Here is a 24,156-nt window from a genome sequence, read left to right as displayed (position 1 = left end):
CTAGAAAAGTAGCCTAAGGAGGATTCGTATTTACGATTTCTATTTGTAAAGAAAATTAACGAGAAGCCAATGCCACTAAGGATTCCAACTCCCCGTACTGGACACTTATGATGGAAAATTTGACCCCATAGAGCTTGTAGTGGTATTTGCATCACAAATGACACTCTATGAAATCACTAACTCTCTAAGTGTTAAACTTCCTCACGACCTTGAGAGATGTGGTGCAAGAGTGGTTCATTGAATTATCGCTAGAGTTCATTTCATCTTTTAGACAATTGGCTATGAAGTTCAAATTTAGTTTCATCAGCTATCGACTCTCGAATAAGCCCATTACCTCTCTACTAGTTATTTGCCAAGAGGAGAAAAAATCATTGGAGAGATACCCTGAGATTCAATGAGGAAGTATGATTAATGCCTACTCTAACTCCTTCTATCCTCATAAATGCCTATATAAATGGCCTACAGTCCTCAAGATTTTTCTATAAAGTCATCACCCAGCTACCAGGAATATTTTCAAATCTCTTGCAAGGCTAATCAACACATTTTTATAGAGTTAGTTATTGCTAGTAAGAAGAGGGTTGAACCCAAAAAGATAGTGCAGAGAGAGCTATATCATCGTTAGAGCCCTATCGAGAGGACAAGGAGCAATAGGCCATGAAATGATAAATTATCTCCTTGACAGGATTTCACACCTTTGAACACCTCCCATACTAAGAGTTTATGCAAATTTAGGATAAAGAAATGCTACAAACCCTAGGGCCACTAAGTGCATGCTAGGAGAAATATGATAAAATATTATCGATTTCATCAAAATCATAGGCACGACATCATAGACTTCCACACCCTAAAGGAGTCGATTGAGGAGTTGATCTAAACAGGGCACCTCAATTAGCTCCTCCTCAAGGTCTGTGAAGCTTCACCAAGGCCTTGTTGGTCAATTAAGAAATAGGCCAATGCAATTGTCAGAGGATCCGTTGTAGGAGGCAATAGTGCATAAAATCCACTATAGGAGGCAGAAGTGCATCAGTCAGGAAAGCTTATGCGAGATAATCCTAGCCAATGAGGCTCCGTCTCAAAAGAGATTAGCTAATTATGTTCAAGGGGGAGAAAGCAGGGCGTTTATATCTTGAGCATGATGATGTTCTAGTAGTCTTGCTCAAGATAACCTATTAGTTAGAGTAGGTGAGTTGCAAATCAACCATAAAGAGTCAAGATAATGATATCCTATGTCGATCGCTTTGTCAAAAAATGTTGTGCTTTCAATCTAACAAATGGATCTATGAGAACCATCATTGTCTAGCCCACACCTTGAGGCAGGAGAGCCTTTGAAGGAAGTCCCTCTCAATCCCATCAAAGCATATAGTCAGGGTCATGACTATCCTTTTGTAGGAAAATCTAGGGGTGACATCACATGTGCAGTAGAACAACAGAAAATAAAAACTCCAAATTTTTCAAAAATGTGCTCATCGTCGTGTGTAGATTGGTGCGCAAAATTTACAAAACTAAGAATCACACGTAAGATAGTTATGTTACTTAGGGATATCGTATATCCATGAATCCTTATATATCTATAGGAGAGAATGGAGGAGGTCAAGCGTCCTCCTCTCTAGTAGTGATCCACACAGCAAGACTATGACGATGCTCCTCGAATCACTACCCAAATCTCCACACCTGCTATTTGAGGAGGAGAAGGAGAGAGGAGAATAGGATATGACAACCAAAAAGCATTTAGCCTATAGGTATTTGGTTCCCTCCTATTTATAGAAGTCCCTTGTCTACTTAACCCTAATTGTCTTTGCCTCCTCTGCCACTCGATATGTCGTCTCCTCTTGTCATCGTCGGTTAATCGTATTCACTTGAAACTTGTGATCCAATCATCTATCCGAGCTTGGAGCTGGACCAACTCATCCACTACTCGAGACTTCTTGACGACCATGCCATCTTGCTCCTTGAGAAGTTTACTTTCTCGAAGAAGGTTCCCCACAATAATCACTGAATCCCGAGCTCAATCAAGGATAGAGGTCATAAGTTGTTAATGTTGCATGTGATGAGCCAAAGTTAGGTAAAAGCAAAGCCAATGAATAGAAGGAAGACGGAAGATGCTTACCATGACTAACTTTTTATGCTTGTCAAAGAGGGGTCCTCAATGAGCCTCAAATGCACACGTGTTTGACACCCTCCTCCCTTCAATAATTGATCGGTAGTGTTCTTGGTCGATCTCTTTCTCTCGGTGGGCCCTTAACAACCTACCTCCTCGGAGATCACCGATTTGGTGCGTCCACCACGTTAGCGGACAATAATCTCCAAGATCCTTCCTTGGATATTCATATTTGTAAAAAAAATGATAAAAATTCAGCAACATCAAAAAGGAAGACCAAAGGTTGGCCAACCTCTTCCTTGGATATCCATAACGCCCCAATCATGTCACATGCCACTGTGCCCAACTGTGTCGACCTATTGCGTACCACTACACCCACCCGTGCCCGCCCATCGTGCACTATTGCACTTGGCAATGTCGACCCATCCACGACATAGCTCCCGTCGACCCATTGTGTGCCACCATGCTTGTCTTCACCGGCCCATCATGGGCCATCATGCTTGATTATGTTGACCTATTATGCATCTATAGTAATATCGAAAATTGGAACTAATCAAATAATACTTCGTAACTAGATTCCACTAAGCTTCTCAACCCAAGAAGTAAGGGGCATATGTTACGGTAAAAATAACACGGTTGACACAAAAGCTCCAAACAGAAACATGTCAACCTTCTCTCGACGCATCGACTCCACTACCAATGAGCCAATATTGAGTGATTGCTTTTGTATTTTCGCATGAGGAACATAATAACTATCTAAGTTTAATTGATGCGGTCCACGTAGTTGACATGGTGGCGACACCTGACCAACTTGCGAGTGATGTCTAGCCGACATGTAAGTAGTGCCTAGCTGACATAGAAGTTGTGATACAATCTACCATCAAGCACTCACTACTAAATGAGTGGCGCAAACGATGAAACCTACAGTTCAAGTGGAGAGCAATTATGATAATCTTCTACCTCATTATTGCATGAGCTATGCAATAAACGAACCTGAATCTCTACTATAAAAGGAGGCATCTAATCATATCTCAAAACATTAGTATGACATATCTAACAAATCTACTGCACAATAAAAATCTCTACTATAAAAGGAGGCATCTAGTCATATCTCAAAACATTAGTATGACATATCTAACAAATCTACTAATTTAAGCATCAAAGAAGCATTCTCGAGAAGCTTGCATAGGAGCTTGCCTTGACAACGACTCAAAAAGAGGACTTGATTAGATCCGACTCGGCTTAAAGCTCGGACAACCAAATCTGACACTAACATGTATCATCCAGTCGTATGTCAAAATCAAATTACATGTTTGCTAATGTTCTTAGACCATGATTTTTATGAATTGAACATAAAAAATACATCGTATTTAAAACATAGGTAACGAGAGGTTAAATACAAACTCAAAAATGGTAGCTTTTATTCGAAAAATATCAGTTGTAGACAATAGAGTCAATCGTAAATCTGAAATTGTTTGCTTGTTGCCTGCAGGAAATCCTATAATCTTCCTCGGACGCTGACTGCTGGAAATATGATCAATTATCTGGTCATGAAATTGGAGAATTTTGTTAGATATAGCAAAATAAGAACATTGCAACACAATCTTGTTGAAACAACAGAAAGGATTCCATGAATCACATACAGTTACATTAGCACATAAATATAAAATCATGTGCTTTTGCATTTGAAATTTGTACAAGAATATGCATGTACTTCGAGACTTTGTAAATTAAAATTCTCAAAACTTAGAAACGTGCAGTGTGGAATGGTATTTCAAATCGTAGCAGTACGACATACAATTTCATATAGCCCATGAAAAGGTAAATATGCAATATATGAATGTCGCAGGAACGATTCAAAAGTTCTAATAGAGCCGAAAGCAACAGACATGACAGAGATGAGACCAAGAAACCTGGATTCACTTATAGCCTCCACAGACGAAGAAACCTTAATCGAAAATTGTTTTCACCTAAACTGCACTTCTGGTGGTTTGCAAAATGAAAGTAAGAGTAACTTCCCATTCGACATCACAGATCAGGTACACGCTCATCAATCATCATATTCCTTTGATGCTTATAATATAACATATTATCATGCCATATCTCATCATATGGAGCTAATGCAGATCAGGGACATGCTCATCAATCATCATATTACTCATTGTTGATGCTTATTTATCATGCCACATCTCATCACATGGAGCTAAAGACCAATAATGATGGATTCCTGCACATTTGGCCATCATAGGGCAATCTCTGTTAGTTTTTTCTTTTCCCTGACGGTACAGCACTATGCAAAAGGCAAAAAGGATCGGTCAAGCTAAATTTGATGATATTTAACAATTTTTTCCATACCCATACAATTTCTTATCCATACGGTCAACTTTAAAATATAGATCAAAGAATATATACAAAAAGCTTAAATTTAGTAATGACTGCTGTTAATTTTTTAAAGCAAAATTTCATACTAGGAAATTGCTTGCATGTTCCCATTTGGATGATAATTTCTTTAAATTCAGATGTGTTATGAACTGAAAATTTTTTAGTAAAGGATCTATATCCTAGCTGATGTTGAGACCTACTAAATAGTTTCTCCATAATATATGACACTAAAAAGTTGACCACAAGTTCTTTATTTTTATTCCCTCTGTTTTGGCCACTTCTTGGGCAATGTGAATTTGTATGTTTTCATATTAAAGGTCACATTTTCTCTAGAATGAGAACTTTCTGAAAACTGAACTTCAACCTATTATTAATTTTGATAGTCCATACAAACATTTTCAATCAACTAGAGCGAAAAAGAAAGCTTTGTGGACAGAGGCTTATCTCTACTAATATTAGATAGTGAACCTACTAAAAGACACATGATGAACATTGATGACAATACAGAAGTTATCTGGAAAATAAAAGTTATATGCAATCAATAAATTTTTTGAAGAATACAATCTAAGAACAGCAAGGCAAGAAAGAAGCAAACCTAATTTGTCTTTACTGGCTAGCTACATCAATTGATTTATTTTCTCGAAGCAGTATTCGGCACATTTGTGATATGGATTGGAAGCATTTATGCAACTGGGGTGGACTCCCTCTCTCACATCTATCTTCAATCCCTCCCTTCTTTCATTGTGTGCGGCAACAACTATAGCAGTTTTTCAGTTAGGATTCTCCCTAAGAAAATAATCAAAATCAGTCAAGTGAGAAGCACACCTGCTTTGCCTCCCTCTGTTTGCTTCATTTCTTTCATCTTCTGGAAACAGTATTCAGCACACACATGGTAGGGGTTAGATGCATTAACACATCTAGGATCCACCATCCTGTTATTCTCCATCCTCACACCAATTTCTGCTGAGATCACAATCCAGATGGTCATAATTACATGAAACAAAGTCTTCTTTATCACAGCAAGGGTCTCAGGAAAAAAGTAAACAAACTGGCAAAAATCCTAACTTCCGTTAAGTCATCAATCCTACTGGCGAGAAGGAAGAAAATAATCAAGAAAGCTCCTAAATATCTACTAGAATTTTGGACAAGTAAAATACTGGTAATTCAAGAAAAACAACACCTGATTGCTTCTCCCTTTGTCTTTTCTCCTCGGGATTTCTTGGAGAGCAATACTCGGCACACTGATGAAATGGGTTGCTCGCATTTGGACATGAAGGGACAACTATTCTTTCTGCAACTACAATCCCTCGATTCTCTTTGCATCTCTCCTCATTTTGAGCTGGGACAACTACAAAGAAAAAAAAAGTCCTGCAGCACATTAAGGCAAAGAAGGGGATGGGTAACAAGAAGAACCATGGAAATAACCACACTTGAATTGCCTCCCTCTTTGTGTTCCATCTCTTCCTTCTTCTCTTGGTTACCCTCCATCTTCACAACACTGTCTACTGAAATCACAAATCAAACAGTGACAACTTTATGAAATTAAGCTTCTATGAAACTGAAATAAAACAATTAAATTCGAAATTTTCCATAAATCTAATAAGAAACAACTCATATCAGCAAGAAGGAAAGAAAAAAGCATCACAAAGCACCTAAATTTCTTCTTTGAATCAACATGTCACATCCTAAATTTATAAAAAATAATAATCACCATTTTGTTATTCATAATTTACAGAAGACATTCTTTTTTCTTTTCATCCTTGAATTCAAATCCATATCTTTACAATAGTAAATATTTTATTCACTAAAAAAATGATCACATCTTTGTGGTAGGACCACAAGTGACAAAAAAGTCTCTTCCACCTAGGTCTTAGATCTATTATAAAGTAATAGATTATTTTAAAAATAAAAATAAAATAAAAAAATATCAGCAATCACATATGCTGGTAGGAATCTTTAAAAAATTATAAAACAAATCTTCAGTATTTGTGAAACATATACAAATATCAATAATTTAATAAGAAATGATAATATATCAATTCATTATAAAACTCATACATCAAAAAAATAATGATAATTCTTTTTGTAATAAATAAAATCATGCATCAATCACATGTAACACATACATAACAGTCAGATAACAAAGGTATACATCACACTCGATGGTGTACTCTCCCAACAACGGATGGAGATGCATACTCCATAAGATGAATTCCTCTCAACAGTGAATGGAGAAACTGTCTAACCATCACGTTTGACGGTCCACTAATCCCCGAATGGAATCGCTCTACCTACCCTCGACATGGATACATAAACAATTATGATCATTCATTTATATTCATCTATTCATTTATGCATACATCTAAGAAATAATATAATAAAATATTATGAGGGACCATGATTAATGTATAATCTGCTAGACTATGTCCATAAGTGGCTCTGTACTATGATGGACGCGTAGCTCCTTTCACAGGTTGCATTTCCAATGTGGATCACTAGCATAATCACATATACTATATGGTAACAATCAGGTCAATATCATAAACTTAAAAAAGTAAAAAACCAATAATCATTTCCAAATAATACTTTCAGATAAAACTTTTAAGTTCATCAAATCATAAAAAACATAAGATATTAATCTCTTAATAGTCCTTAATCAACCAAAATCCTAATTGAAATGACATAATTGACTTAAAACAAACTCAATCCAACTGGACCTAATATAATCAATCTCAAATCCTTATGGAACCGATCTAAAATCACCCTAGAAAGATCTAATTTAGATTTGATTGATTTTGATTATGTCAAGTAGGTTTGAACTAGTCAAGTTGGTCTAGAATCATCCTAACTCGGCTTGAACCGATTAAACCTATCTGATTCAGTCAATTAACAAGCTCAAACCAATAAAGGGAGAGGAAATCAGACTATGTCGTATAGTACCCACTTGAGTCTTGGACGGCTCACGCGCACCGCACATGCTTGTCCCAAGTAATAGGTTGGGCTAAGGTACAATGGGCTAGATAGAGGAGCGACGATGTGTCTAGCGTCAATCGCATAGCTGGGCAGGCTTAACTTCATGGACTGGGCTAAGCCTTATCATTAAACTAGGTCATGCCTGGCTCACGAGTTGGGTCATGCCTTGACATATGAGTTGGACCATGTATGGCCACATGGGTTAGGTCATACCTTACCACATGGGCTAGCTCCTACCTGGCCACATGGGCTAAGTCATGCCTGGCCACATGAGTTAGATTATACCTTGTCACGTGAGCTGAGTCGTACATGGCTACAGGGGTTGGGTGAACCCGGTCTGACAAATTAACCTAACTCAGGTCAAACCTTAGTTAGACTCCTCTTATCAAATTAAATTTTAATATTTTAAATTATAAAAAATAACTCAAATCCATAAATTAAAGAATTTAAATTCTTGATCTTAATTTTAAAACTAATTAATATAAAAATTTATATATAATTCTTGAAACACAAATATATCTAATTAAATAAATTAGAACTATTGTGTTAATCCAAAAATAAAAATTTTAATAATTAAATCAATCTTAAAATTCATTTAAACGTAAGAGCCCATTATACGTTAAATAATCATTCTAACATCACAAATCAATTATTATTATTTATTAATTATAAATTTTTAAAATTAAAATATTATTATACATCATAAAATTATAACAATTCTAATATTAAATATTTCAAAACATGAATCAAAACTAATTAGAAAAGACTAAAGTATCCTATCTCTCCTTGGGATCCTCTCTTTAAGGAATCCTCAGAACGAGGGACAAGGAACTTATAGGAGTAATAATTTAAATTTTATTTTTAAATTTATTTTTATTTTACCTTCACACATAAAAATAAAAATATAATATTTATTTTTTATGATTCACACATAAAATAGAATATAAACTATTTACTTCCTAAAAATCACATTACTTATTAGGAAATAAATCAATTAATAATTTAATTGATTGAAAAAAATTTAACTTGTTCGCATGATTAAAGAAATTAATTTAATCATTTCCTTAATTATATTACATAAACAAGGAAGTTAATAATTTAAATAAAGTAATATATTATTTATAATAATGTATTTATATTAAGGGAGAAAATTATCGGTGATTACAAAACAATCCGTAACCCACGAAAGAATCAGACCTGATCGCTTCTCCCCGTTTAGTTCTTTGACTTGGGGACTTCTTGGAGAGCAGTACTCAGCACACTGGTGGTATGGATTCGAGACGTTGCGACACGAAGGATCCACATTTCTTTCTGCAACTACCATCCCTCGATCCCCTTCACGTCTCTCCCCATTTTGAGCTGCAACAACTACAAAGTTCAAATTTTCAATGCTCGATAAATAAAAAAGACAAAAATAGAGCAGATCAAATCAGAGAAGAAATAAAGAAAGGAGTCAATAGGAAGAGAAAAGGAAAAGAAAAAAAAAGACCTAATTTTGGCCGCGGGCTTCGCGGCTTCAATACATGAGCTCGCTGGACGCAATACTCCGCGCACACATGGAAGGGATTGGAAGCGTTAACGCAATCTGGATTCACCCTCCCCTCCCTCTCCATCCCCCGTAGGCTTCGATCGCCTGCCAGGAACAAAGAAAATGCTGGGGGCTTCCTCTTCGATTTCGAGCTATAACAACAAGAAAAATTAAGAATCCTCCTTTCTTCCTTTGGATGCTTGCTAGTCTGGAAGATAATACGAGCCTCGAATTCTCGAATGCGATTTGGGAAGAAGACGGAAAAGGACAAAGAAGACAGATGGGAGGAGGACACGAGAAGGAAATAAATGCCGTCATTGGTGGGCGGCGCTAAGGTCAACCACAGCTTTGATAATTTCGATGCAACAAACGACTCAACTCACGACACCGTAGAGAGTGGAGTTTTAAGCGGAATCTTACATAGTGGCTGAAGTCGTTCGCTCGAAGCATTTCGGTGGTCTCGAGCGGCGCCCGCTGGAGGCACGTTTCATACCCGCCCTGCGACATCAATTGCGTCATTCGCGTCGAGGAGATAGCGACGAGAAGGCACGAAAGGGCCGCGCAATGGATCGACATTTTTCCTCAAATAAATACATGCGTAGTCAATCGAGTGAGAATGCGTGTGTGAACGATAGTAGTGGTCGTCATATAAAGGTTTGGGTGGATAGAGTTCGATCCGGCCCAGTAAACATGTGGCCCGGCCGGTGCCGAGGCTGACACCCGTCATTCTTCTTTAGGGCATCGTCTACTTGGGAATACGTCCGTCGTGCGCCATCTCTCGCCTTCGATTCCATCAGCCGAACGGCGATTCTCTCTTCTGTGATCCAGTAAGAGGTCTGATCATGTCGTTTAGTTTGGTAGTCTCCTCTGCCATTTCTGCAGGCTTTGTTCTTTAAGAATTGGGGTTTCTTATGATCCCCGATGTTTTCTCTATTGTAAAGTGTCCATGGTTCGCCGAGAGCAAGTCGATTCTTGAGTAAGATGTGCATTTGGTGAGGACGATCTAATATGTTGTTATAAATTTCGTTTTTGCATCGTTGAGTTCCCTCTTTCTCGTCCACTATTCTTCTAGTTAATAGCTTATTTTCCTGTTAATTTGATCTGATAAAACCATTGCTGAATACTGACCTTGTGAGCTTCGCATACAGCGGGCTGATCTATTATAGATATCAAAGTGCACCTGCTGAATATCTATTACAGATATCAAACTTTGATGCTTCTTTGTTAATATTGCTAAATGCAAAGTTTTTTATGATGATAACAATAGTGGGAGTGGAAGTATTGTTTAGTATGTGGTAAATTGTAATTCTTGCTTTTGTTTTAGTTTGATAACTAGTAATCAACCTATTTTTTGTGTTTATTTTTAGGCGATGATTAGAAATATTTTGAACAACACATGGAGGAAAGGAAGCCATGCAATGGATTATGGAGATAGGACTCTTTCATTTGTTTGTCGGCGTTGTTTCCATGATGGAAAGGTGACTTATTGGTGCTGAATTCTGTTCTTTCTCTTCTTTTGCCTGCATTTTTGCTGGTTATGCACATCATACATGTTGTGATTATTCTTTTTATCTTATGTCATGCACTGATGAAGACTGAAATTGGTGATTGTTCTTTTTCATTTCATTTTGATGTGATTATGTTATTTTACAGAAACAAATAGTTCTTTTTTGTGTGATCTACTATAATTGTTTCTAATTGAGATTTCAAAGTAGAATAAGAATGAAATGGGGTTAGAACATGTACTTCACAATGTCAGAAGGTAAATTGTATCAAAACTAAGCCGTCAAGTATCTTTACTTACAAATATTCACCCATTTACATTGATTCCTTTGAGGGCCCTATTTGCTGATGGACTTGGAATCACTGAACCAACTTGGTAGATTTTTTAACAAATTAGTATGTTTTGATTACAGAAAGTTGGACTATATTATGACTTACGAGCCAATTCTTGCAACAAAATAGAATATTTAAGAAGCCATGTGGTGCGTTTACCTGTAGATCAACAACCTTGGTTGAAATACTTGACAGAAAACCATTGCTTCAAAAAAAAAAAATCTTATATACTACGTAATGAACATTTAATTATTCAGTAATATTTGGTGATGATATTCCAGAAACATGTGTATTCAATTTTGTAATACATGACTCCCATGAAATAAGGTTCATTCTTAAGAGGCTGCTAATCGAGCATACTCTAATCTATTGGATTTAAGAGTTACATGATGACCATGCATACTCAAGAACAGGTTGCCCCAAAAGAAACCAAGTTTTGATCAAATGTGCTTCTGTTTTTGTGCACATTCTCCAAACCAAGGGAAGTCAATGTTGTTATCCATGATGGCATCCTCTTTATTTGTCCTCTGGTATCTTACTTTGTCATACTTCTAGGCAAGGTTCAAGATCTTGGTCCAAAGTGTTCTCCTTACCTCCAACTGATATTTGCAACTATGTTTTTAGGATAAACATTATGGATGCTGATTGGTTAACTATATGTGAAGGGCTTTTAATTCTCGTTTGGAAGCATCCCTATCTCAAGTTGCTTATCTGATTAAGAGATGCTTTAACTTAGAGTTCTTGTTGAAGGAGCATTCATTAAAGTCATAATGGTGTTTTCACATGCTTTATAAAATTATTAATTGTTAACTTTACTAAACTAATAAATGATACAATTTAAATGATTTTTGTATCTTACCTCAGGTCCTCAGTGGCCCTAGAAGTTTCTTTGGTGTGGAAGATTTCTTGGATGATGACAACAGCAGACCATACACATACAAGAAGGAAAAGAGACCAAAGAGCCCACATAAACATATTTCATTCAAGCAGCGTACAATAGCTTATATGGAGCCCTTCTCGCTTGATGTCTACATATCCAAGCGGTTTGTCTCAGCTTCCGTCACCCATAGGGTGACATGCAAGCAGGTTGCAGTTGCAGGAACCAACTCCAAGGATATAAAGGCAGTTTTAAAGTCGAGATCTGATATACCTGCATGCTTAGCGGTTGGGCGGTTCTTAGCAGAGAGGGCAAAAGAAGCTGATGTATACACTTGTACTTACACTCCCAGGGAAAGGGACAAGTTTGAAGGGAAAATAAGAGCTGTTGTTCAGTCTCTCATAGACAATGGAATCGACGTAAAAGTTTATCTCGATTGATATTTAATGTGCTCGAGTACTCGATGACTGTTTTTCGGGTCAAAATTCCGAGAATTCTGGGTATCAATTTATCTTCAATGAGAATTTGGAGGTCCAATTTTTTGTTCTGAGTGTACTTATAATGGATTAAGGTAAGATGGAGAAAGTACCTTCGAGAGCTCAAGGTTTGTATCTGATGATGCCTACATAGCGAGATATTGGAGAAAATTGAAATTTCAACAGTAGTTAATGGTTAATCTCCACCAATTCTCACTTTCAAAACCCCAGATGCTGATGGCTGTGGACTATTATTGTTGAGCCACTGAATATAAGATATTAGAGGAAACTGAACCCTCCTTTTGATCGAGGTTCATGTTCCTCCAATTCTTACTTTCAGTGCCCTACATTGCTTATTCAAGTTATTTGGCATGAACATTAGAGAATGTTGATCTGATTTTCTGATGTGTTTGATCGTCTCCAGTACCTAACATTCAGAAAAAGTCAACCAGGGGAATTTTCATCCATTGTTTTCTTTTCTTATTTTCTAAGGAGACTCATAAAAAGGGTAAGGAAAAAAGAATCTAGAAAACAACAAACCCCAAGTCTCTTGAGAGTTTGGGGGTCCTATCATCATCTACTCTGAAGAGGTCTTTGTAGCTGTAGTTGACTTTGTTCTGTAAAACTGCTCCATGATTCTTCACAGAGAGAAGTCGCATGATTCCGCTTTGCTACATACACCTTGCCCCATGCGAAGCTTCATGACTTTGTCCTCTTTTGACTCTGGGTTGAAGGAGGTTGAAGTCACTTTTGATTGTAGATTGATACCAAGCCTGGGATTCCCAGTAACGAGAATGAGAGGTTAACGCCACACGTAATGCTTTGTTTCCATGCAATACCGGAAAGCAAGTTTTGCAGCACCAAATGCTTGACGAATTCATGCTTTCCTGACCAAAAAATCATAATCCCACTAAGCAAGATTAAAATTATAACTATGTTGCTGGAAAATTAAAGCACAAAATCTTCCCTCTTATATCATATTAAATAAATACACATTGTCAAGTTCAAATCTACTATTCTGAGTGGAAAAAGATTCCCATTGCAGTCTTATTAATGCACTCTACCATATGGAATATTTAATCTTAAAAATTCTTCTCCAACCTAATAGAAAAAAAAAAAGAAGGAAAACATTCATATTTTCTACCTAGAAAATAATTTTAATTTCTTAATATAACTCTAAAAGTTAATTTTTAGAGCTAGAAAGCTCATGAAAAAGCAAAGAAAGACCCAATTCGAAAGGTTGAATTGTAGTTCATGAATAATTAATTGACCAAAGTTTCGAAAATCGAACAAAAAAGATTTTTAGTCAAAGAAACATTAAACATCCATAGTCAATAAGTACCCTCGATCTAGTTAAGCCTCTATTTTTAGTCGGAGGACTCTCATTCTATTTTAAGTATCTTTCAATAACAATAACAAGTGGATTGATGGAAATGTGCGACAGTATATAGTGGTAAGGCGATCCTAAAATGAGGGCTTTTTAGTGGCGCGATGAACGCGAAGCAGGACCTCGATCACCAGCAGCAGCAGCAGCCGGGTGACCACGATTCGGATCAAGACCTCCCCATCCAGTCTCGGCTCCGCCGTGGCCTCGATCAGCAGCAGCTGCTGCAACCGGCTGACCACGGGTCGGATCAGGACGTGCCCCTACAGCCCCAGCGCCGGCCCCGTGGCTTCGCCGCGGCGGTGGCCGCCGGAGGCGGCTCCGCCGTGGCGAAGGGGAGGAAGGAGCGGGAGAAGGAGAAGGAGCGGACCAAGCTCCGCGAGCGGCACCGGCGGGCGATCACCAGCCGCATGCTCGCCGGCCTCCGACAGTATGGGAACTTCCTCCTCCCCGCGCGCGCCGACATGAACGACGTGCTCGCCGCCCTCGCCCGCGAGGCCGGGTGGATCGTCGAGCCCGATGGCACCACCTTTCGCCCCTCCCCCGCTCCGGCCTCCTCCATCCCCGCCGCACCCCCGCCCCCTCCTCCAACCCAACTGGTACCACTTATTGCTCTCCAATTCATATTCTTTTGACATATAAACGCGAATTTTCCTGTACTATTCTTTGAAGTTCCCCTCTTGCTGTGCTTTCCCCCCCTTCTGAACCATCCTACTAGACAATGGGGACTTAGACTAGGGTTGCAAGTCATTAATTTAATCGTTTGTAAACAGTGGTAGTGAAAGTGAAATCAAAAAGTGTGAAAAAGGTTTCATGTTGGAATTTCTCTGAATCACTTGTCTGAAAAGATTATAGTTTCCTAGGTGAACTTGTTTGAATGTGCAGATGCGGTCTCCCTTTCTTGTATAGGTTTGGGTACAAGATTGGCCGAAGTTTCTTGAAGATTATAAATCTTAAGAAATATGTGTGCTTGCATTTGACATTTTGACGGACAGCTTAGGCATGAAACTAGTAGAAATAAGTTTGGTTGACAAAATTTTAACCAAATTGTGATTCCTCCGATTAAACAATTAAAATAGGTATACTGCTTGCTTTTCTTTTTCTTTTGTGTGGTGAAGTTAGTCTCAAACACAGAGGTTCTGTTATTCCTCTATATGTTTCTCAGAAAATTAATTACTTTCCTACTTTAGCATTCCCTTCATTCTAAAATGCAGTTTTTCAAAAAGTATATACTGGTTTTGATATATCCTGGTATAAGTTTAAAGTTGTCGAGTTTAAAATAATATCTTTTTTCAGATATCAGTTGTCATCTAGTGCCTCTATGATTCTGATGATTTTTATACCTGCAGGCACCATTTCCAATTAGATCGAGTGACAGTCCTTTATCTGCCACTTCTCTAAAGAACTGCTCCATCAAAGCATCCTTGGACTCTCAGGCTGCTTTACTCAGGATTGATGAGAGTTTGTCACCAACATCCTTTGATTCCATTGTAGTTGCTGAAAGAGACATCAAAAGCGAGAAGTATGCTAATGCAAGCCCCATTAACTCACCAGATTGTGTTGGACATGACCAGGTATGTTTCTTTGATATTTTCCTAAACTGCTTGTGTTGTGAGGTCAGTAATAAATGAAACTAAGCTCAGCATGGTAGGTTTCATACTTAAAAGTTCCATTTTCTTCGTTATCTTGTTACAAGCTACCAGTTAGATGAAATTTATGTCAATTCACACACAAATATTTAAATTTAATGTCATGAAGGAACAACATCTCATGCATGCATGCGTATATAAGTTAGATGTTGTTGTTGGTACCTACTCTAATTTAGATCACTGTTGTTATTTGCTGCATTGCTGCAATCATATATAAATTAAAACCTGAAAGATAATGCTTATTTGAATTAATCTTGATAAGCCTTCTATAGTGTTACAAAATTGCAGAATCAGCTGCTTATCAAACTACATGGTAGGTTCCATTGGTATGAGAGGTCATGTGGGATAAAAGCTAACAACACAAAAGATCAAAACAAATGCCATTACGTCTATGTGCATTAGTAGGGCCACAAGAATTATCATCACCCCTATTAAACTTTTCTTCTTTTGGCATCCCTTTGTGCAATCTCTAACATTAATTCTTGCAACCTATAGATGTTGTTGAACTCTAGCTTGTAATGATCGACAAAAAGGTGGTACTGAGTTTATGCACCCATAAATCAACATTAGCCACGAGTATCTTAATATACTACTTGCACCTTATGCGTTTTATATGTTTAAGCTTCTTAGTTATTTGAAAATTTGTTCCATGTTCTAGCTTTTCCTTACTGGCAAAACTTTCACAGCTTATGCGAGAATCTACAGATCACAAGGCTAATTATGCTGGAACTTCTTATGTTCCAGTTTATGCAGCGCTTACGGTGAGTGACTAGAATTGTTTGTGGATTATTTTTGTATAGTAAAATATCACAAATCTTGGTAATCTTTTAATATGTATCTATTTGTCAGTATCATTAATGATGTTGTTAAATGAATCTTTCTTTTTCTTTTAATTTATTGATATTCAACCTGATATAAAATTCCCCTGAGTACTTGGAGTTTTGGTTGTTCGACCAAAACCAATTTATATATGTCCAATTTTGATTGAACGGTGACTATGGTTTATCTTCTGAAACCAGATGGATTTTTCATGTGATTTTTTATTCATGTATTTTCTTTGTTGATTAACAAGTAGCTAGCTTGATGTTTTCTAATACATCTGATCTTTTAGAAACATCTTCTTTTCACATTGATTTAAGCAACAAAACATCGTCATGGACATGAGAGTTGGATTTGAAAGCAAATGAAGTGTCCAATATATCAAGGGGACAAAAATCAATGCAGTAATAAATAGGAGAAATGTATTGATATTACTTATTAGGTATGTTCAACATATTTTTTAATGCTGTTAGGATGTGAATGCTAGTAGGTAAGTTATTATGGTCCTGTAAAAACCAAAAAGTTTGCAACTGATGTCACTATGATAGTTTGTTTGTTTCGAGTTCCAATTATTGCTCGTTGTAGATTAACTTTTCGTAGAATCTTTCCTTGTGAAAGTTTATGTGCGAAGATGTCATCCAACTTCATTAATTATACATTAAATGACTATACTGTAATTTCTACATTTTCTTTGCAGAAAATAACTTGATCATCAAGTGGAGATCATTTTAGAATATATAACAGCTGTATTATGTAGTTGTCTCTCTTTAAAACTTCATGAACCATAGGAGATTCTCTGGACTTGATCATTCCAGTCCTGCAATCTAACAGCTTGGGCATTGGAACCATAAAGTTGTGCTTCTGATATGGGCATGCTAGTTAACTTCCCAAAAGGTACAAGTCAGTACCAAACCATGTTTAAACCCCAAGTGGTTGGCAGGACCTAGAAAATGATGAAAATGGATCATGAACCATATTGTTTGTTTGAGTTATACTGTAATTTATCATCTTATTTGCAACGAGATTATAGATGACTGACAAAAGGCATATCGATGGGTTTCTGGGAATACGGTAATGCCACCCGCTACAAGCTGGCACACATTGAAACAGTGAAACATAAAATTTAATCAAGATAAGTCAGATACCTTATGACATTACCATATGAGTGTCATAGATTTTTTGATTATTCTTGTCCTATGGGTTCTTGTGTCTCTTCATTTGTTCCCTTGCCAAATTGGAGACTAAGACAGTCAAGACACACATCCGATTCAGATTCTTGTACCCATGTCCATGCAACACTGGTGCATACCAAGTTTGATTAAGTCATGATAGTTACAGCTGGCAGAGTGGTCTTTAGACTCCAAGAAGCTCAAATTTTTAGGATCAAGATGAGAATGGAGTGAGTTACTAGTGTTTATAGGAGCAACCAAGCTAGATGGTTTTTGCAGCTTAGACTATAATCACACTTGCAGAAGTAATCTTCATTACAGAATACAGTGTTCACAATTCTGATGCACACTCAACAAGTAGATGAGGCATCAACACAAAAGGGTAAGAAAAGTAAAGGAAAAGAAGAATTCATGGTAAACAGGATAACTTTATGGGAAAGTTCAGGAAGATCTGTAGAGTTGGCTGTTAGTACCATGATATGTTATTGTTGTCCTGAAGCAATGAGACTGTTCAGTGGAGCTCACTCCACAGTATTTGTGTTTTTCCAATATACTTTCATGCAATAGAAATCAACTTGTTATGTTTTATATTAAAGGTACCATTAGTATGGAGTCAGATCCGATCCTGCAAATAACAAGTCAAAGAAAAAAGGAAAATACCATTAGAATGGAGTCAGATCCTGCAAATGACAAGTTAGAAAAAAGGGAAGGCACAATTGGTATCGAGTCAGACCCTACAAATAACAAGTCAAAGAAAAAGCATAGTCGAGTGTATAAAGTTCCTTCATTCTGAGGTATGGAGAATTAATTGCAAATAACCTTATTTTTACTTTGGTTGAAGCTTTGTATAATTTAAAGCATCTAATGAGAATACCTTTTTAAATTTTTCTTTAATTTTTTCTTTTCTCCTATTAGTTTCCACCATCAAGTAATTTTCTTTCTTGATAGAGATGTTAATTTCTAGATTCAATTTAATAATTTCTTCATTGCTACCATTTTAGAGTGGCATCATCAACAGTTATTGTCAACTGGTTAACCCAGAAGCTGTCCGACAAGAATTAAGGCATCTGAAATCTTTAAGTGTTGATGGAGTGGTTGTCGATTGTTGGTGGGGAATAGTGGAAGGTTGGAGTCCATGCAAGTACAATTGGTCTGGTTACAGAGAGCTGTTTACTATTTTACAAGAATTCGAGCTGAAACTTCAGGTAAGTCTTTAAGATGTTTACGGAGATTAAATATGCACTCATGGTCTCACCTTTATTATCAGGATAAATAATCTCCTCTATCTTTTCAGCTAAAGCAAGTTTATCGAATGCATTGTCGTATGCTATTGTTCTACTACCATAGCTAAGAACAAATTAAATTTAAGTGCAGATAACATGCTTATAGTGAGAAAAAAATGGAATTTTTTATGCCATGTACCAGATGTGCCATCTGTGGTTGTTATGTACTGCATCATCATGTCTTGCTGCACTACGTCCTGCAATCTTGTTCAAAAGACTTGTCGAGGCATGCCAACAAAAAAAATGATGAACAAATCAAATCATATGACCATGACATCAATAGTCAAAGTTCATGGGCATGCCCCCATGTACAAAATACTGGCAATTTGAATTAGCCATGGACATCTGGCTAAGTTGCATGAATCAATTTAACTACAGAATCATATTACTGGTCTGCTAATGAATTACAAATATCAAGCAGTTTATCTGTGTGACTTTGGATGTGTAGTTGTAGTCGCTATATGCTTTTAGTGAAGGCATAGAAGTCCCTGTCAAGAAAAGAAAATGAAGATATGGAAAGGTGTATATGGGAAAGCTACTTGGACACTTCTAATTTGATAGGAGATTGTGTTAGGAACCCATGTTATACCTCCTAGTTCCTAATTCTCAATGAATTTTAGTATCATACAAGTCAGCTTCTGGAGTTCTCAACTGGTTTAATTGAACAAGTCAAGAAACTGAATAATACGATTCAAGTAAATAGGTTATTGCAGTTGTTATATTGGGGGAGTCTTAATTGAAAAGTAACTTAATCCTCCCATTTTTAGATTACATGTCAAGAAAGTTATTTCATTTAGAATAATAGATTAAACTGTTGAAGCAGTGATGAGGGGAAAAAGTCAATAGCTTTAGTGTAAACAATCAGATGATATCTTCTAAGAAAAAGTTGATCAACAAAAAACTATTAATTGATGAAGAAGGGAAAAGGAAAACTGTTCATCAGGAAAGAGGAAAGTTAACCATCCATCTACATGTGAAATGCTGGTTATTAGAAGAGACTTGTGACCTTACTTTCTGGAAGGAGATATATGAAACTAATGTTTGGGTTTTCATGTTGTTTAGGTGAAGACATTTTTGTCTTTGTCTAGTTTGGAGTGATTTTGGACATTTAGTTCCTTTTAAAATCTGTCTAGAAAAAGAATACCTTCTTGCTAATGCCTATTATCATAGTTGTGGTCCTTTGGTTCATGGTTACTTTGTTTTGCCCCCAAGGTACTTTGTGTTGACATGACATGGCAAGGGCACTATGTGACACTGACCATATGATATGTGTCTCAGCGTTGACTTTTAGAAAGTAGAAGGTTCTAGTACCTGGAGAAATGCCCTATGCACATTAGTTTCCGTGACATAATTATATCTGAAGTTGTGACAACATTTTCATGGTGATAGCATCTGAATGTTTGTACAATTAAAAATTGCATAGCAACAGAATCAAGGGTTATGTTCCAGAAATTATTAAACTTTAAAGTTTAAACATCAGAATTCCTGCTTTACCATGAAATGTTTTCTTGCTTAATAAAGTTAATTTTAAGGCAAAATCTACACTTAAGATGTAATAGTGTTCTGAGTATAACTACATCAAGGCAAGAAAGCATTTATCTATAACTTTGTTTTTAGAAATGGAAGGGTATTCATTATCTTTAAATCATATAGGAAGTCTTTTAGAAAGCTTGAACAACTTGCAACTTTTTTTGTTCCTCTGATTATCTTGTGAAGGTTGTAATGGCATTTCATGAGAATGGAGGAAATGGGTCTGGTGATATGCCAATATCTTTGCCTAAGTGGGTCTTGGAGATTGGAAAAGATAATCAAGATATTTTCTTCACTGATCGTGAGGGGAGGAGAAACACGGAATGTCTTTCTTGGGGAATTGATAAAGAACGTGTTCTGAAAGGAAGAACCGGTATTGAGGTACTTGGTTATTATCACCATGCTATCAATTGATAGTTTTCATCAATATTTACTTTTTATGTTTAATTATTGAGACCAACAAAATGGAGTTTTCACTTCAATGTTTAGGAACTTTTCAAACTTTTTTCTTTGCTTCTTTTTCTGTTGCAAACCAGCATCATCTTTTTTAAACCAGTTATTTCAATACGTGATCATACACCTTTTCTCGTTTCTATTTTATTTTCCCATCATGTTCCACAGATAATTTGAGCCTATGATGCAGACTTCTCTACATTCTAACTTTCCAACTCTTAATATACATGGAGTTTGAATGGCTTATTATAGCTGGGCATGCTACTGCTTCTTCAGGTCTGTTATGATTTCATGAGAAGTTTTCGAACAGAATTTGGTGACTTGTTTGAGGAAGGACTCATTTCTGCCATTGAGATTGGGCTCGGTGCTTCAGGGGAACTGAAATACCCTTCATTCCCAGAAAGAATGGGGTGGAGGTACCCTGGCATCGGTGAGTTTCAGGTATCTTTTTTAAGGTTATCCAACTAAATTTCTTTCTGCTCTATATGGATTGGTAAGTCTGTAAAGAAGATATTGAATTGTGTCTGTAATTCCTACCTAATGCATGACTGCATAGAGAATTGTTCTATACAAGTCTCTTGGAGTTACTTAATCTTCAGCAAAGTTTGTATCCTGTTTTCTAGAGTAGAAATATTCTAAAAGCAAGATCCCAGATATTTGTAGCTTGTTATATGTAAAAGAGTGACTGCAAGGCAAGCGCCTCTTTTGAAATGTTTAAACAGGCTACCTAGTCATAGCAATGCACAGAATTCAAGATCACCATTATTCATAAAATTTATCACCATATTGTCAGAGTAACTCTGAAATTTTCAGCAAGGGATTCTTCTTCGCTTTTTTCATGTTAAGGATCTGAAAGTTTCTAAATCTGGATTTCTCCTATAATTTATTCTATCATCTGGTTGTTAGAAAGATCGACATGATTAAAGCAGTAAGAAAAATTCATTAAAGCAAATAACTCCGAGAATACTTTATTTGTTTCTATTTCAGTTTGGTAAAATACGTAAAATTGGTTAACCAATGCAGCATACCAGGGAGGTCATGAAATCATATGGTTTTTTGTAAACTGACTTGCCACTAAGAGTTGGTTATACTCAGAGACTAAATACGTGATTTGATTTTCTTATCAGTCTACATCTTTTGCAGTGCTATGACAAGTATATGCAGAAGAATCTTCGACTAGCAGCACAATCAAGGGGACACTTGTTTTGGGCAAGGGGACCTGATAATGCTGGGCACTACAATTTAAGGCCAGATGAAACTGGTTTCTTCTGTGACAAGGGAGATTATGACAGCTATTATGGACGATTTTTCCTTCACTGGTATGCACAGACTCTTATAGACCATGCAGATCAGATATTATCCCTCACAAACCTTGCATTAGAAGGCACAGAGATCATTGCTAAGGTATTCGGAAGTAGAATTTTTAATAATTTGATACTTCTTTTATTGCATTGCTACTTGATTATAATTCTTATAGCTCCTCTGGTAGAGCTTGTTTTAGTTGCTTGTTAGTGTAAGTTTAATCGTGCTGAACATGTGGACATCTGGCTTTAGGAACAACATCTCACAATTCTGCTTAAATGGAACTTGTGATAATGGGAGATACTTTTAATCTGTCCAGAATAATCCATGCTTCACCATGAACTGTCTTCTTTATGAAAATTTGATATGTTTGGCACTATGTAAATCAACCGAAGATGTGACCTTTGATAGGAAAGAATGACAGAAAGATAATCAAGTTGAGCAAAATAGGTGGAACAAGAGTTCATGGCACAATGAAGCTCATCCTGAACAGAAGTTAAATGTCTATCAAGCAGCATTTGATGTTCTGAATCCTTCTGCAGATTCCAGCAATATACTGGTGGTATCGAACAGCTAGCCATGCTGCAGAGCTCACAGCTGGATTCCACAACCCCACAAATCAAGATGGCTATGCCTCCATTTTCAACATGCTGAAGAAACATTCAGTGACAATCAAATTTATGTGCTGCGGACCACAGGCTTCTATCCAGGAAAATGAGGAGGCATTGGCTGATGCTGAAGCATTAAGTTGGCAGGTCACTGAGATTGTTTTAACACTTTGTTTTGATGGTGTAGGCTACTTCAGTATGTTCAGCACGAACTCAGTATTATTTATAAACCATATCAAGTTTGACATGAAAGCTTCTTTTCCAGGTCCTGAACACCGCCTGGGAAAGCGGGTTAAGGGTGGCTGCACAAAGTACTCTTCCATGTGATGTTAGAGAAACGTATACAAAAATTCTAGAGATTGCTAAGCCAAGAAATGATCCTGATCGTCACCTTCTCTCATTCTTCACATTCCAGCAACAGTTGTCTCCCATCATTATACAGAGAGAAATGTTCCTTTCAGATCTTGATAATTTCATCAAGTGCATGCATGGTAAGTACCGAGTGTCTGTGCACATCTTTGTGGTAACACTTTAATAACAAGTATTCAATCATAAAATATTCTGTGATCTTTCCCATTTGGAAAGAAATATCAGAAAAGCATCACAACTTGGCAGGTTCCAACAATGAGCATAGGCATAGGTGGAATGTATTGCTTGGTTTTAACTCTAGCTAAATGTTATCTCTCGTTTGATCATTCCTTATTCCCATTGGTGAAAGATCATTCTCATTTCTGAATTCTAGTAACCCATATTTGCATCACATGCCCAAGTGACAGCGAAAATATCTTTTCACTGCTTACATCTATCTTTCTTGGTAATTATCTGCAGGAGAGACCGGCAGTGATGTCCAAGGTTGACTGCTTCGTTGCCATATTCAGATTTCTCGGATTACAAATAGAAGAAATGCAAGAGCAGTCAAGGTGCAGTATCCTTTTCTATCACTTGATGTTGCCACAAGTTCCAGTATAATTCCTAGCATCCCCATTATATGTTAAACACCTGCCATATTCTTGTCTTCTTTGGGCTAATGTATTCATATTAATCTTAAATATTATTTAACTCAAACCGATATTATTGTCAGTGAATTTACTAATCTTTCATGGTTGATGCAAGTTGAATTTTCTAGTAATACTTATATTGTCCATTAACAAGAAAGATCTCATAAGAATTAATTTTTTTTCACATTTTTGGAAGATGAGCAATAATTTCGCATTACTAATTGTTTTATGTATGGGAAATTTTAATTAGTTAGTCGAGTACACGTGTACATAATCATGATTGAATTTTTGAAAAAAGTTTTTTTCTCCAAAAAATGTTCTTACTTTTAGAATTTTTTAATAATATTCTTTTAACAATATATATTGTATCCCTAATCATCTATTCTTTTTTTTTTTTTGTTCCCACAGGATGAATCTTCCCGTTATAATGGTATTATGATATGTTATAATATTTTTAACAATATCAGAAAAACATTGTAATGTGATATAAAAACATTATGTTATAATGTTTTCATGTTAGTTTTGTGAAAATAGTGTTTACTGTGTTTTTATATTATGTTATAGTTATAGTGTTTGCAACAATGCTAAGAAAATACTGTGTAATATTGAAATCACTGCAACGTAATATAAAACACTGTATTGCTGAAAATATTATTATAATATTTTTTTAGTAGTATTGAAAATATTATAACATAGTGTAAAAATATTGGACTATATTTGATAGAGATAGAGAAAGAGAGAGAGAGAGAGAGAGAGAGATGGCAGGGACCGTAATGGAGTTGACAAGCTTT

The 24,156-nt window shown here is 36.5% G+C and overlaps 3 protein-coding genes across 10 annotated transcripts; 2 read left to right on the top strand and 1 right to left on the bottom strand.

Annotated features, from left to right (window-relative positions):
* Positions 1–3,495: 3,495 nt before the first annotated feature.
* Positions 3,496–9,394, bottom strand: LOC135605405 (uncharacterized). Of its 4 annotated transcripts, none has more exons than XM_065095456.1 (7): positions 8,943–9,394; positions 8,651–8,821; positions 5,911–5,982; positions 5,661–5,828; positions 5,306–5,443; positions 5,076–5,237; positions 3,496–3,642 (listed from the first exon to the last, which is right to left on the bottom strand). In XM_065095456.1, the coding sequence occupies exons 1-6, from the start codon at positions 9,064–9,066 to the stop codon at positions 5,098–5,100; spliced, it is 813 nt and encodes a 270-aa protein (XP_064951528.1). In that variant the 5' UTR covers positions 9,067–9,394; the 3' UTR covers positions 3,496–3,642; positions 5,076–5,097. The 4 variants fall into 4 exon arrangements, with proteins under 4 accessions (XP_064951528.1, XP_064951529.1, XP_064951526.1 ...); XM_065095457.1 differs by having other exon boundaries at positions 5,911–5,985; positions 8,651–8,812; positions 8,943–9,387; XM_065095454.1 differs by having other exon boundaries at positions 5,911–5,985; positions 8,943–9,375.
* Positions 9,395–9,647: 253 nt separating this feature from the next.
* Positions 9,648–12,241, top strand: LOC103972068 (uncharacterized). Of its 3 annotated transcripts, none has more exons than XM_018822649.2 (3): positions 9,648–9,815; positions 10,349–10,459; positions 11,682–12,241. In XM_018822649.2, the coding sequence occupies exons 2-3, from the start codon at positions 10,352–10,354 to the stop codon at positions 12,132–12,134; spliced, it is 561 nt and encodes a 186-aa protein (XP_018678194.1). In that variant the 5' UTR covers positions 9,648–9,815; positions 10,349–10,351; the 3' UTR covers positions 12,135–12,241. The 3 variants fall into 3 exon arrangements, with proteins under 3 accessions (XP_018678194.1, XP_009384555.1, XP_009384540.2); XM_009386280.3 differs by having other exon boundaries at positions 9,649–9,808; XM_009386265.3 differs by lacking the exon at positions 9,648–9,815 and adding an exon at positions 9,839–9,973.
* A 1,355-nt stretch (positions 12,242–13,596) lies between these two features.
* On the top strand, positions 13,597–23,896 carry LOC135605403 (beta-amylase 8-like). Of its 3 annotated transcripts, XR_010484432.1 has the most exons (11): positions 13,598–14,153; positions 14,904–15,128; positions 15,890–15,964; positions 18,193–18,396; positions 20,191–20,385; positions 20,734–20,898; positions 21,601–21,861; positions 22,302–22,514; positions 22,633–22,858; positions 23,196–23,287; positions 23,774–23,896. XR_010484432.1 is itself a non-coding variant. In XM_065095450.1 (10 exons), exons 1-10 carry the CDS (start codon positions 13,662–13,664, stop codon positions 23,222–23,224), a joined length of 2,085 nt encoding a protein of 694 aa, XP_064951522.1. In that variant the 5' UTR covers positions 13,598–13,661; the 3' UTR covers positions 23,225–23,551. The 3 variants fall into 3 exon arrangements, 2 of the variants coding, with proteins under 2 accessions (XP_064951523.1, XP_064951522.1); XM_065095450.1 differs by lacking the exon at positions 23,774–23,896 and having other exon boundaries at positions 23,196–23,551; XM_065095451.1 differs by lacking the exons at positions 20,191–20,385; positions 23,774–23,896 and having other exon boundaries at positions 13,597–14,153; positions 23,196–23,551.
* The last annotated feature ends 260 nt before the right edge of the window (positions 23,897–24,156 follow it).

Source organism: Musa acuminata, chromosome BXJ2-2 (assembly GCF_036884655.1).
Source record: "Musa acuminata AAA Group cultivar baxijiao chromosome BXJ2-2, Cavendish_Baxijiao_AAA, whole genome shotgun sequence".
In the NCBI taxonomy this organism is placed as follows: domain Eukaryota; kingdom Viridiplantae; phylum Streptophyta; class Magnoliopsida; order Zingiberales; family Musaceae; genus Musa; species Musa acuminata.
This window is presented reverse-complemented; position numbering and strand designations above follow the sequence as displayed.

Excerpts from the sequence above, each read along its gene's own strand:
- LOC135605405 (XM_065095454.1), bottom strand. The coding sequence starts at position 9,066 with ATGGAGAGGGAGGGGAGGGTGAATCCAGATTGCGTTAACGCTTCCAAT. Across the intron at positions 5,986-8,650 it reads AAACGGGGAGAAGCGATCAG|TAGACAGTGTTGTGAAGATG; the intron begins GTCTGATTCTTT and ends TTGTGATTTCAG. Across the intron at positions 5,444-5,660 it reads ACAAAGGGAGAAGCAATCAG|CAGAAATTGGTGTGAGGATG; the intron begins GTGTTGTTTTTC and ends TTGTGATCTCAG.
- LOC103972068 (XM_018822649.2), top strand. The coding sequence starts at position 10,352 with ATGATTAGAAATATTTTGAACAACACATGGAGGAAAGGAAGCCATGCA. Across the intron at positions 10,460-11,681 it reads GTTGTTTCCATGATGGAAAG|GTCCTCAGTGGCCCTAGAAG; the intron begins GTGACTTATTGG and ends ATCTTACCTCAG.
- LOC135605403 (XM_065095450.1), top strand. The coding sequence starts at position 13,662 with ATGAACGCGAAGCAGGACCTCGATCACCAGCAGCAGCAGCAGCCGGGT. Across the intron at positions 20,386-20,733 it reads AAGGAAGAACCGGTATTGAG|GTCTGTTATGATTTCATGAG; the intron begins GTACTTGGTTAT and ends CTGCTTCTTCAG. Across the intron at positions 22,515-22,632 it reads CTGAAGCATTAAGTTGGCAG|GTCCTGAACACCGCCTGGGA; the intron begins GTCACTGAGATT and ends CTTCTTTTCCAG.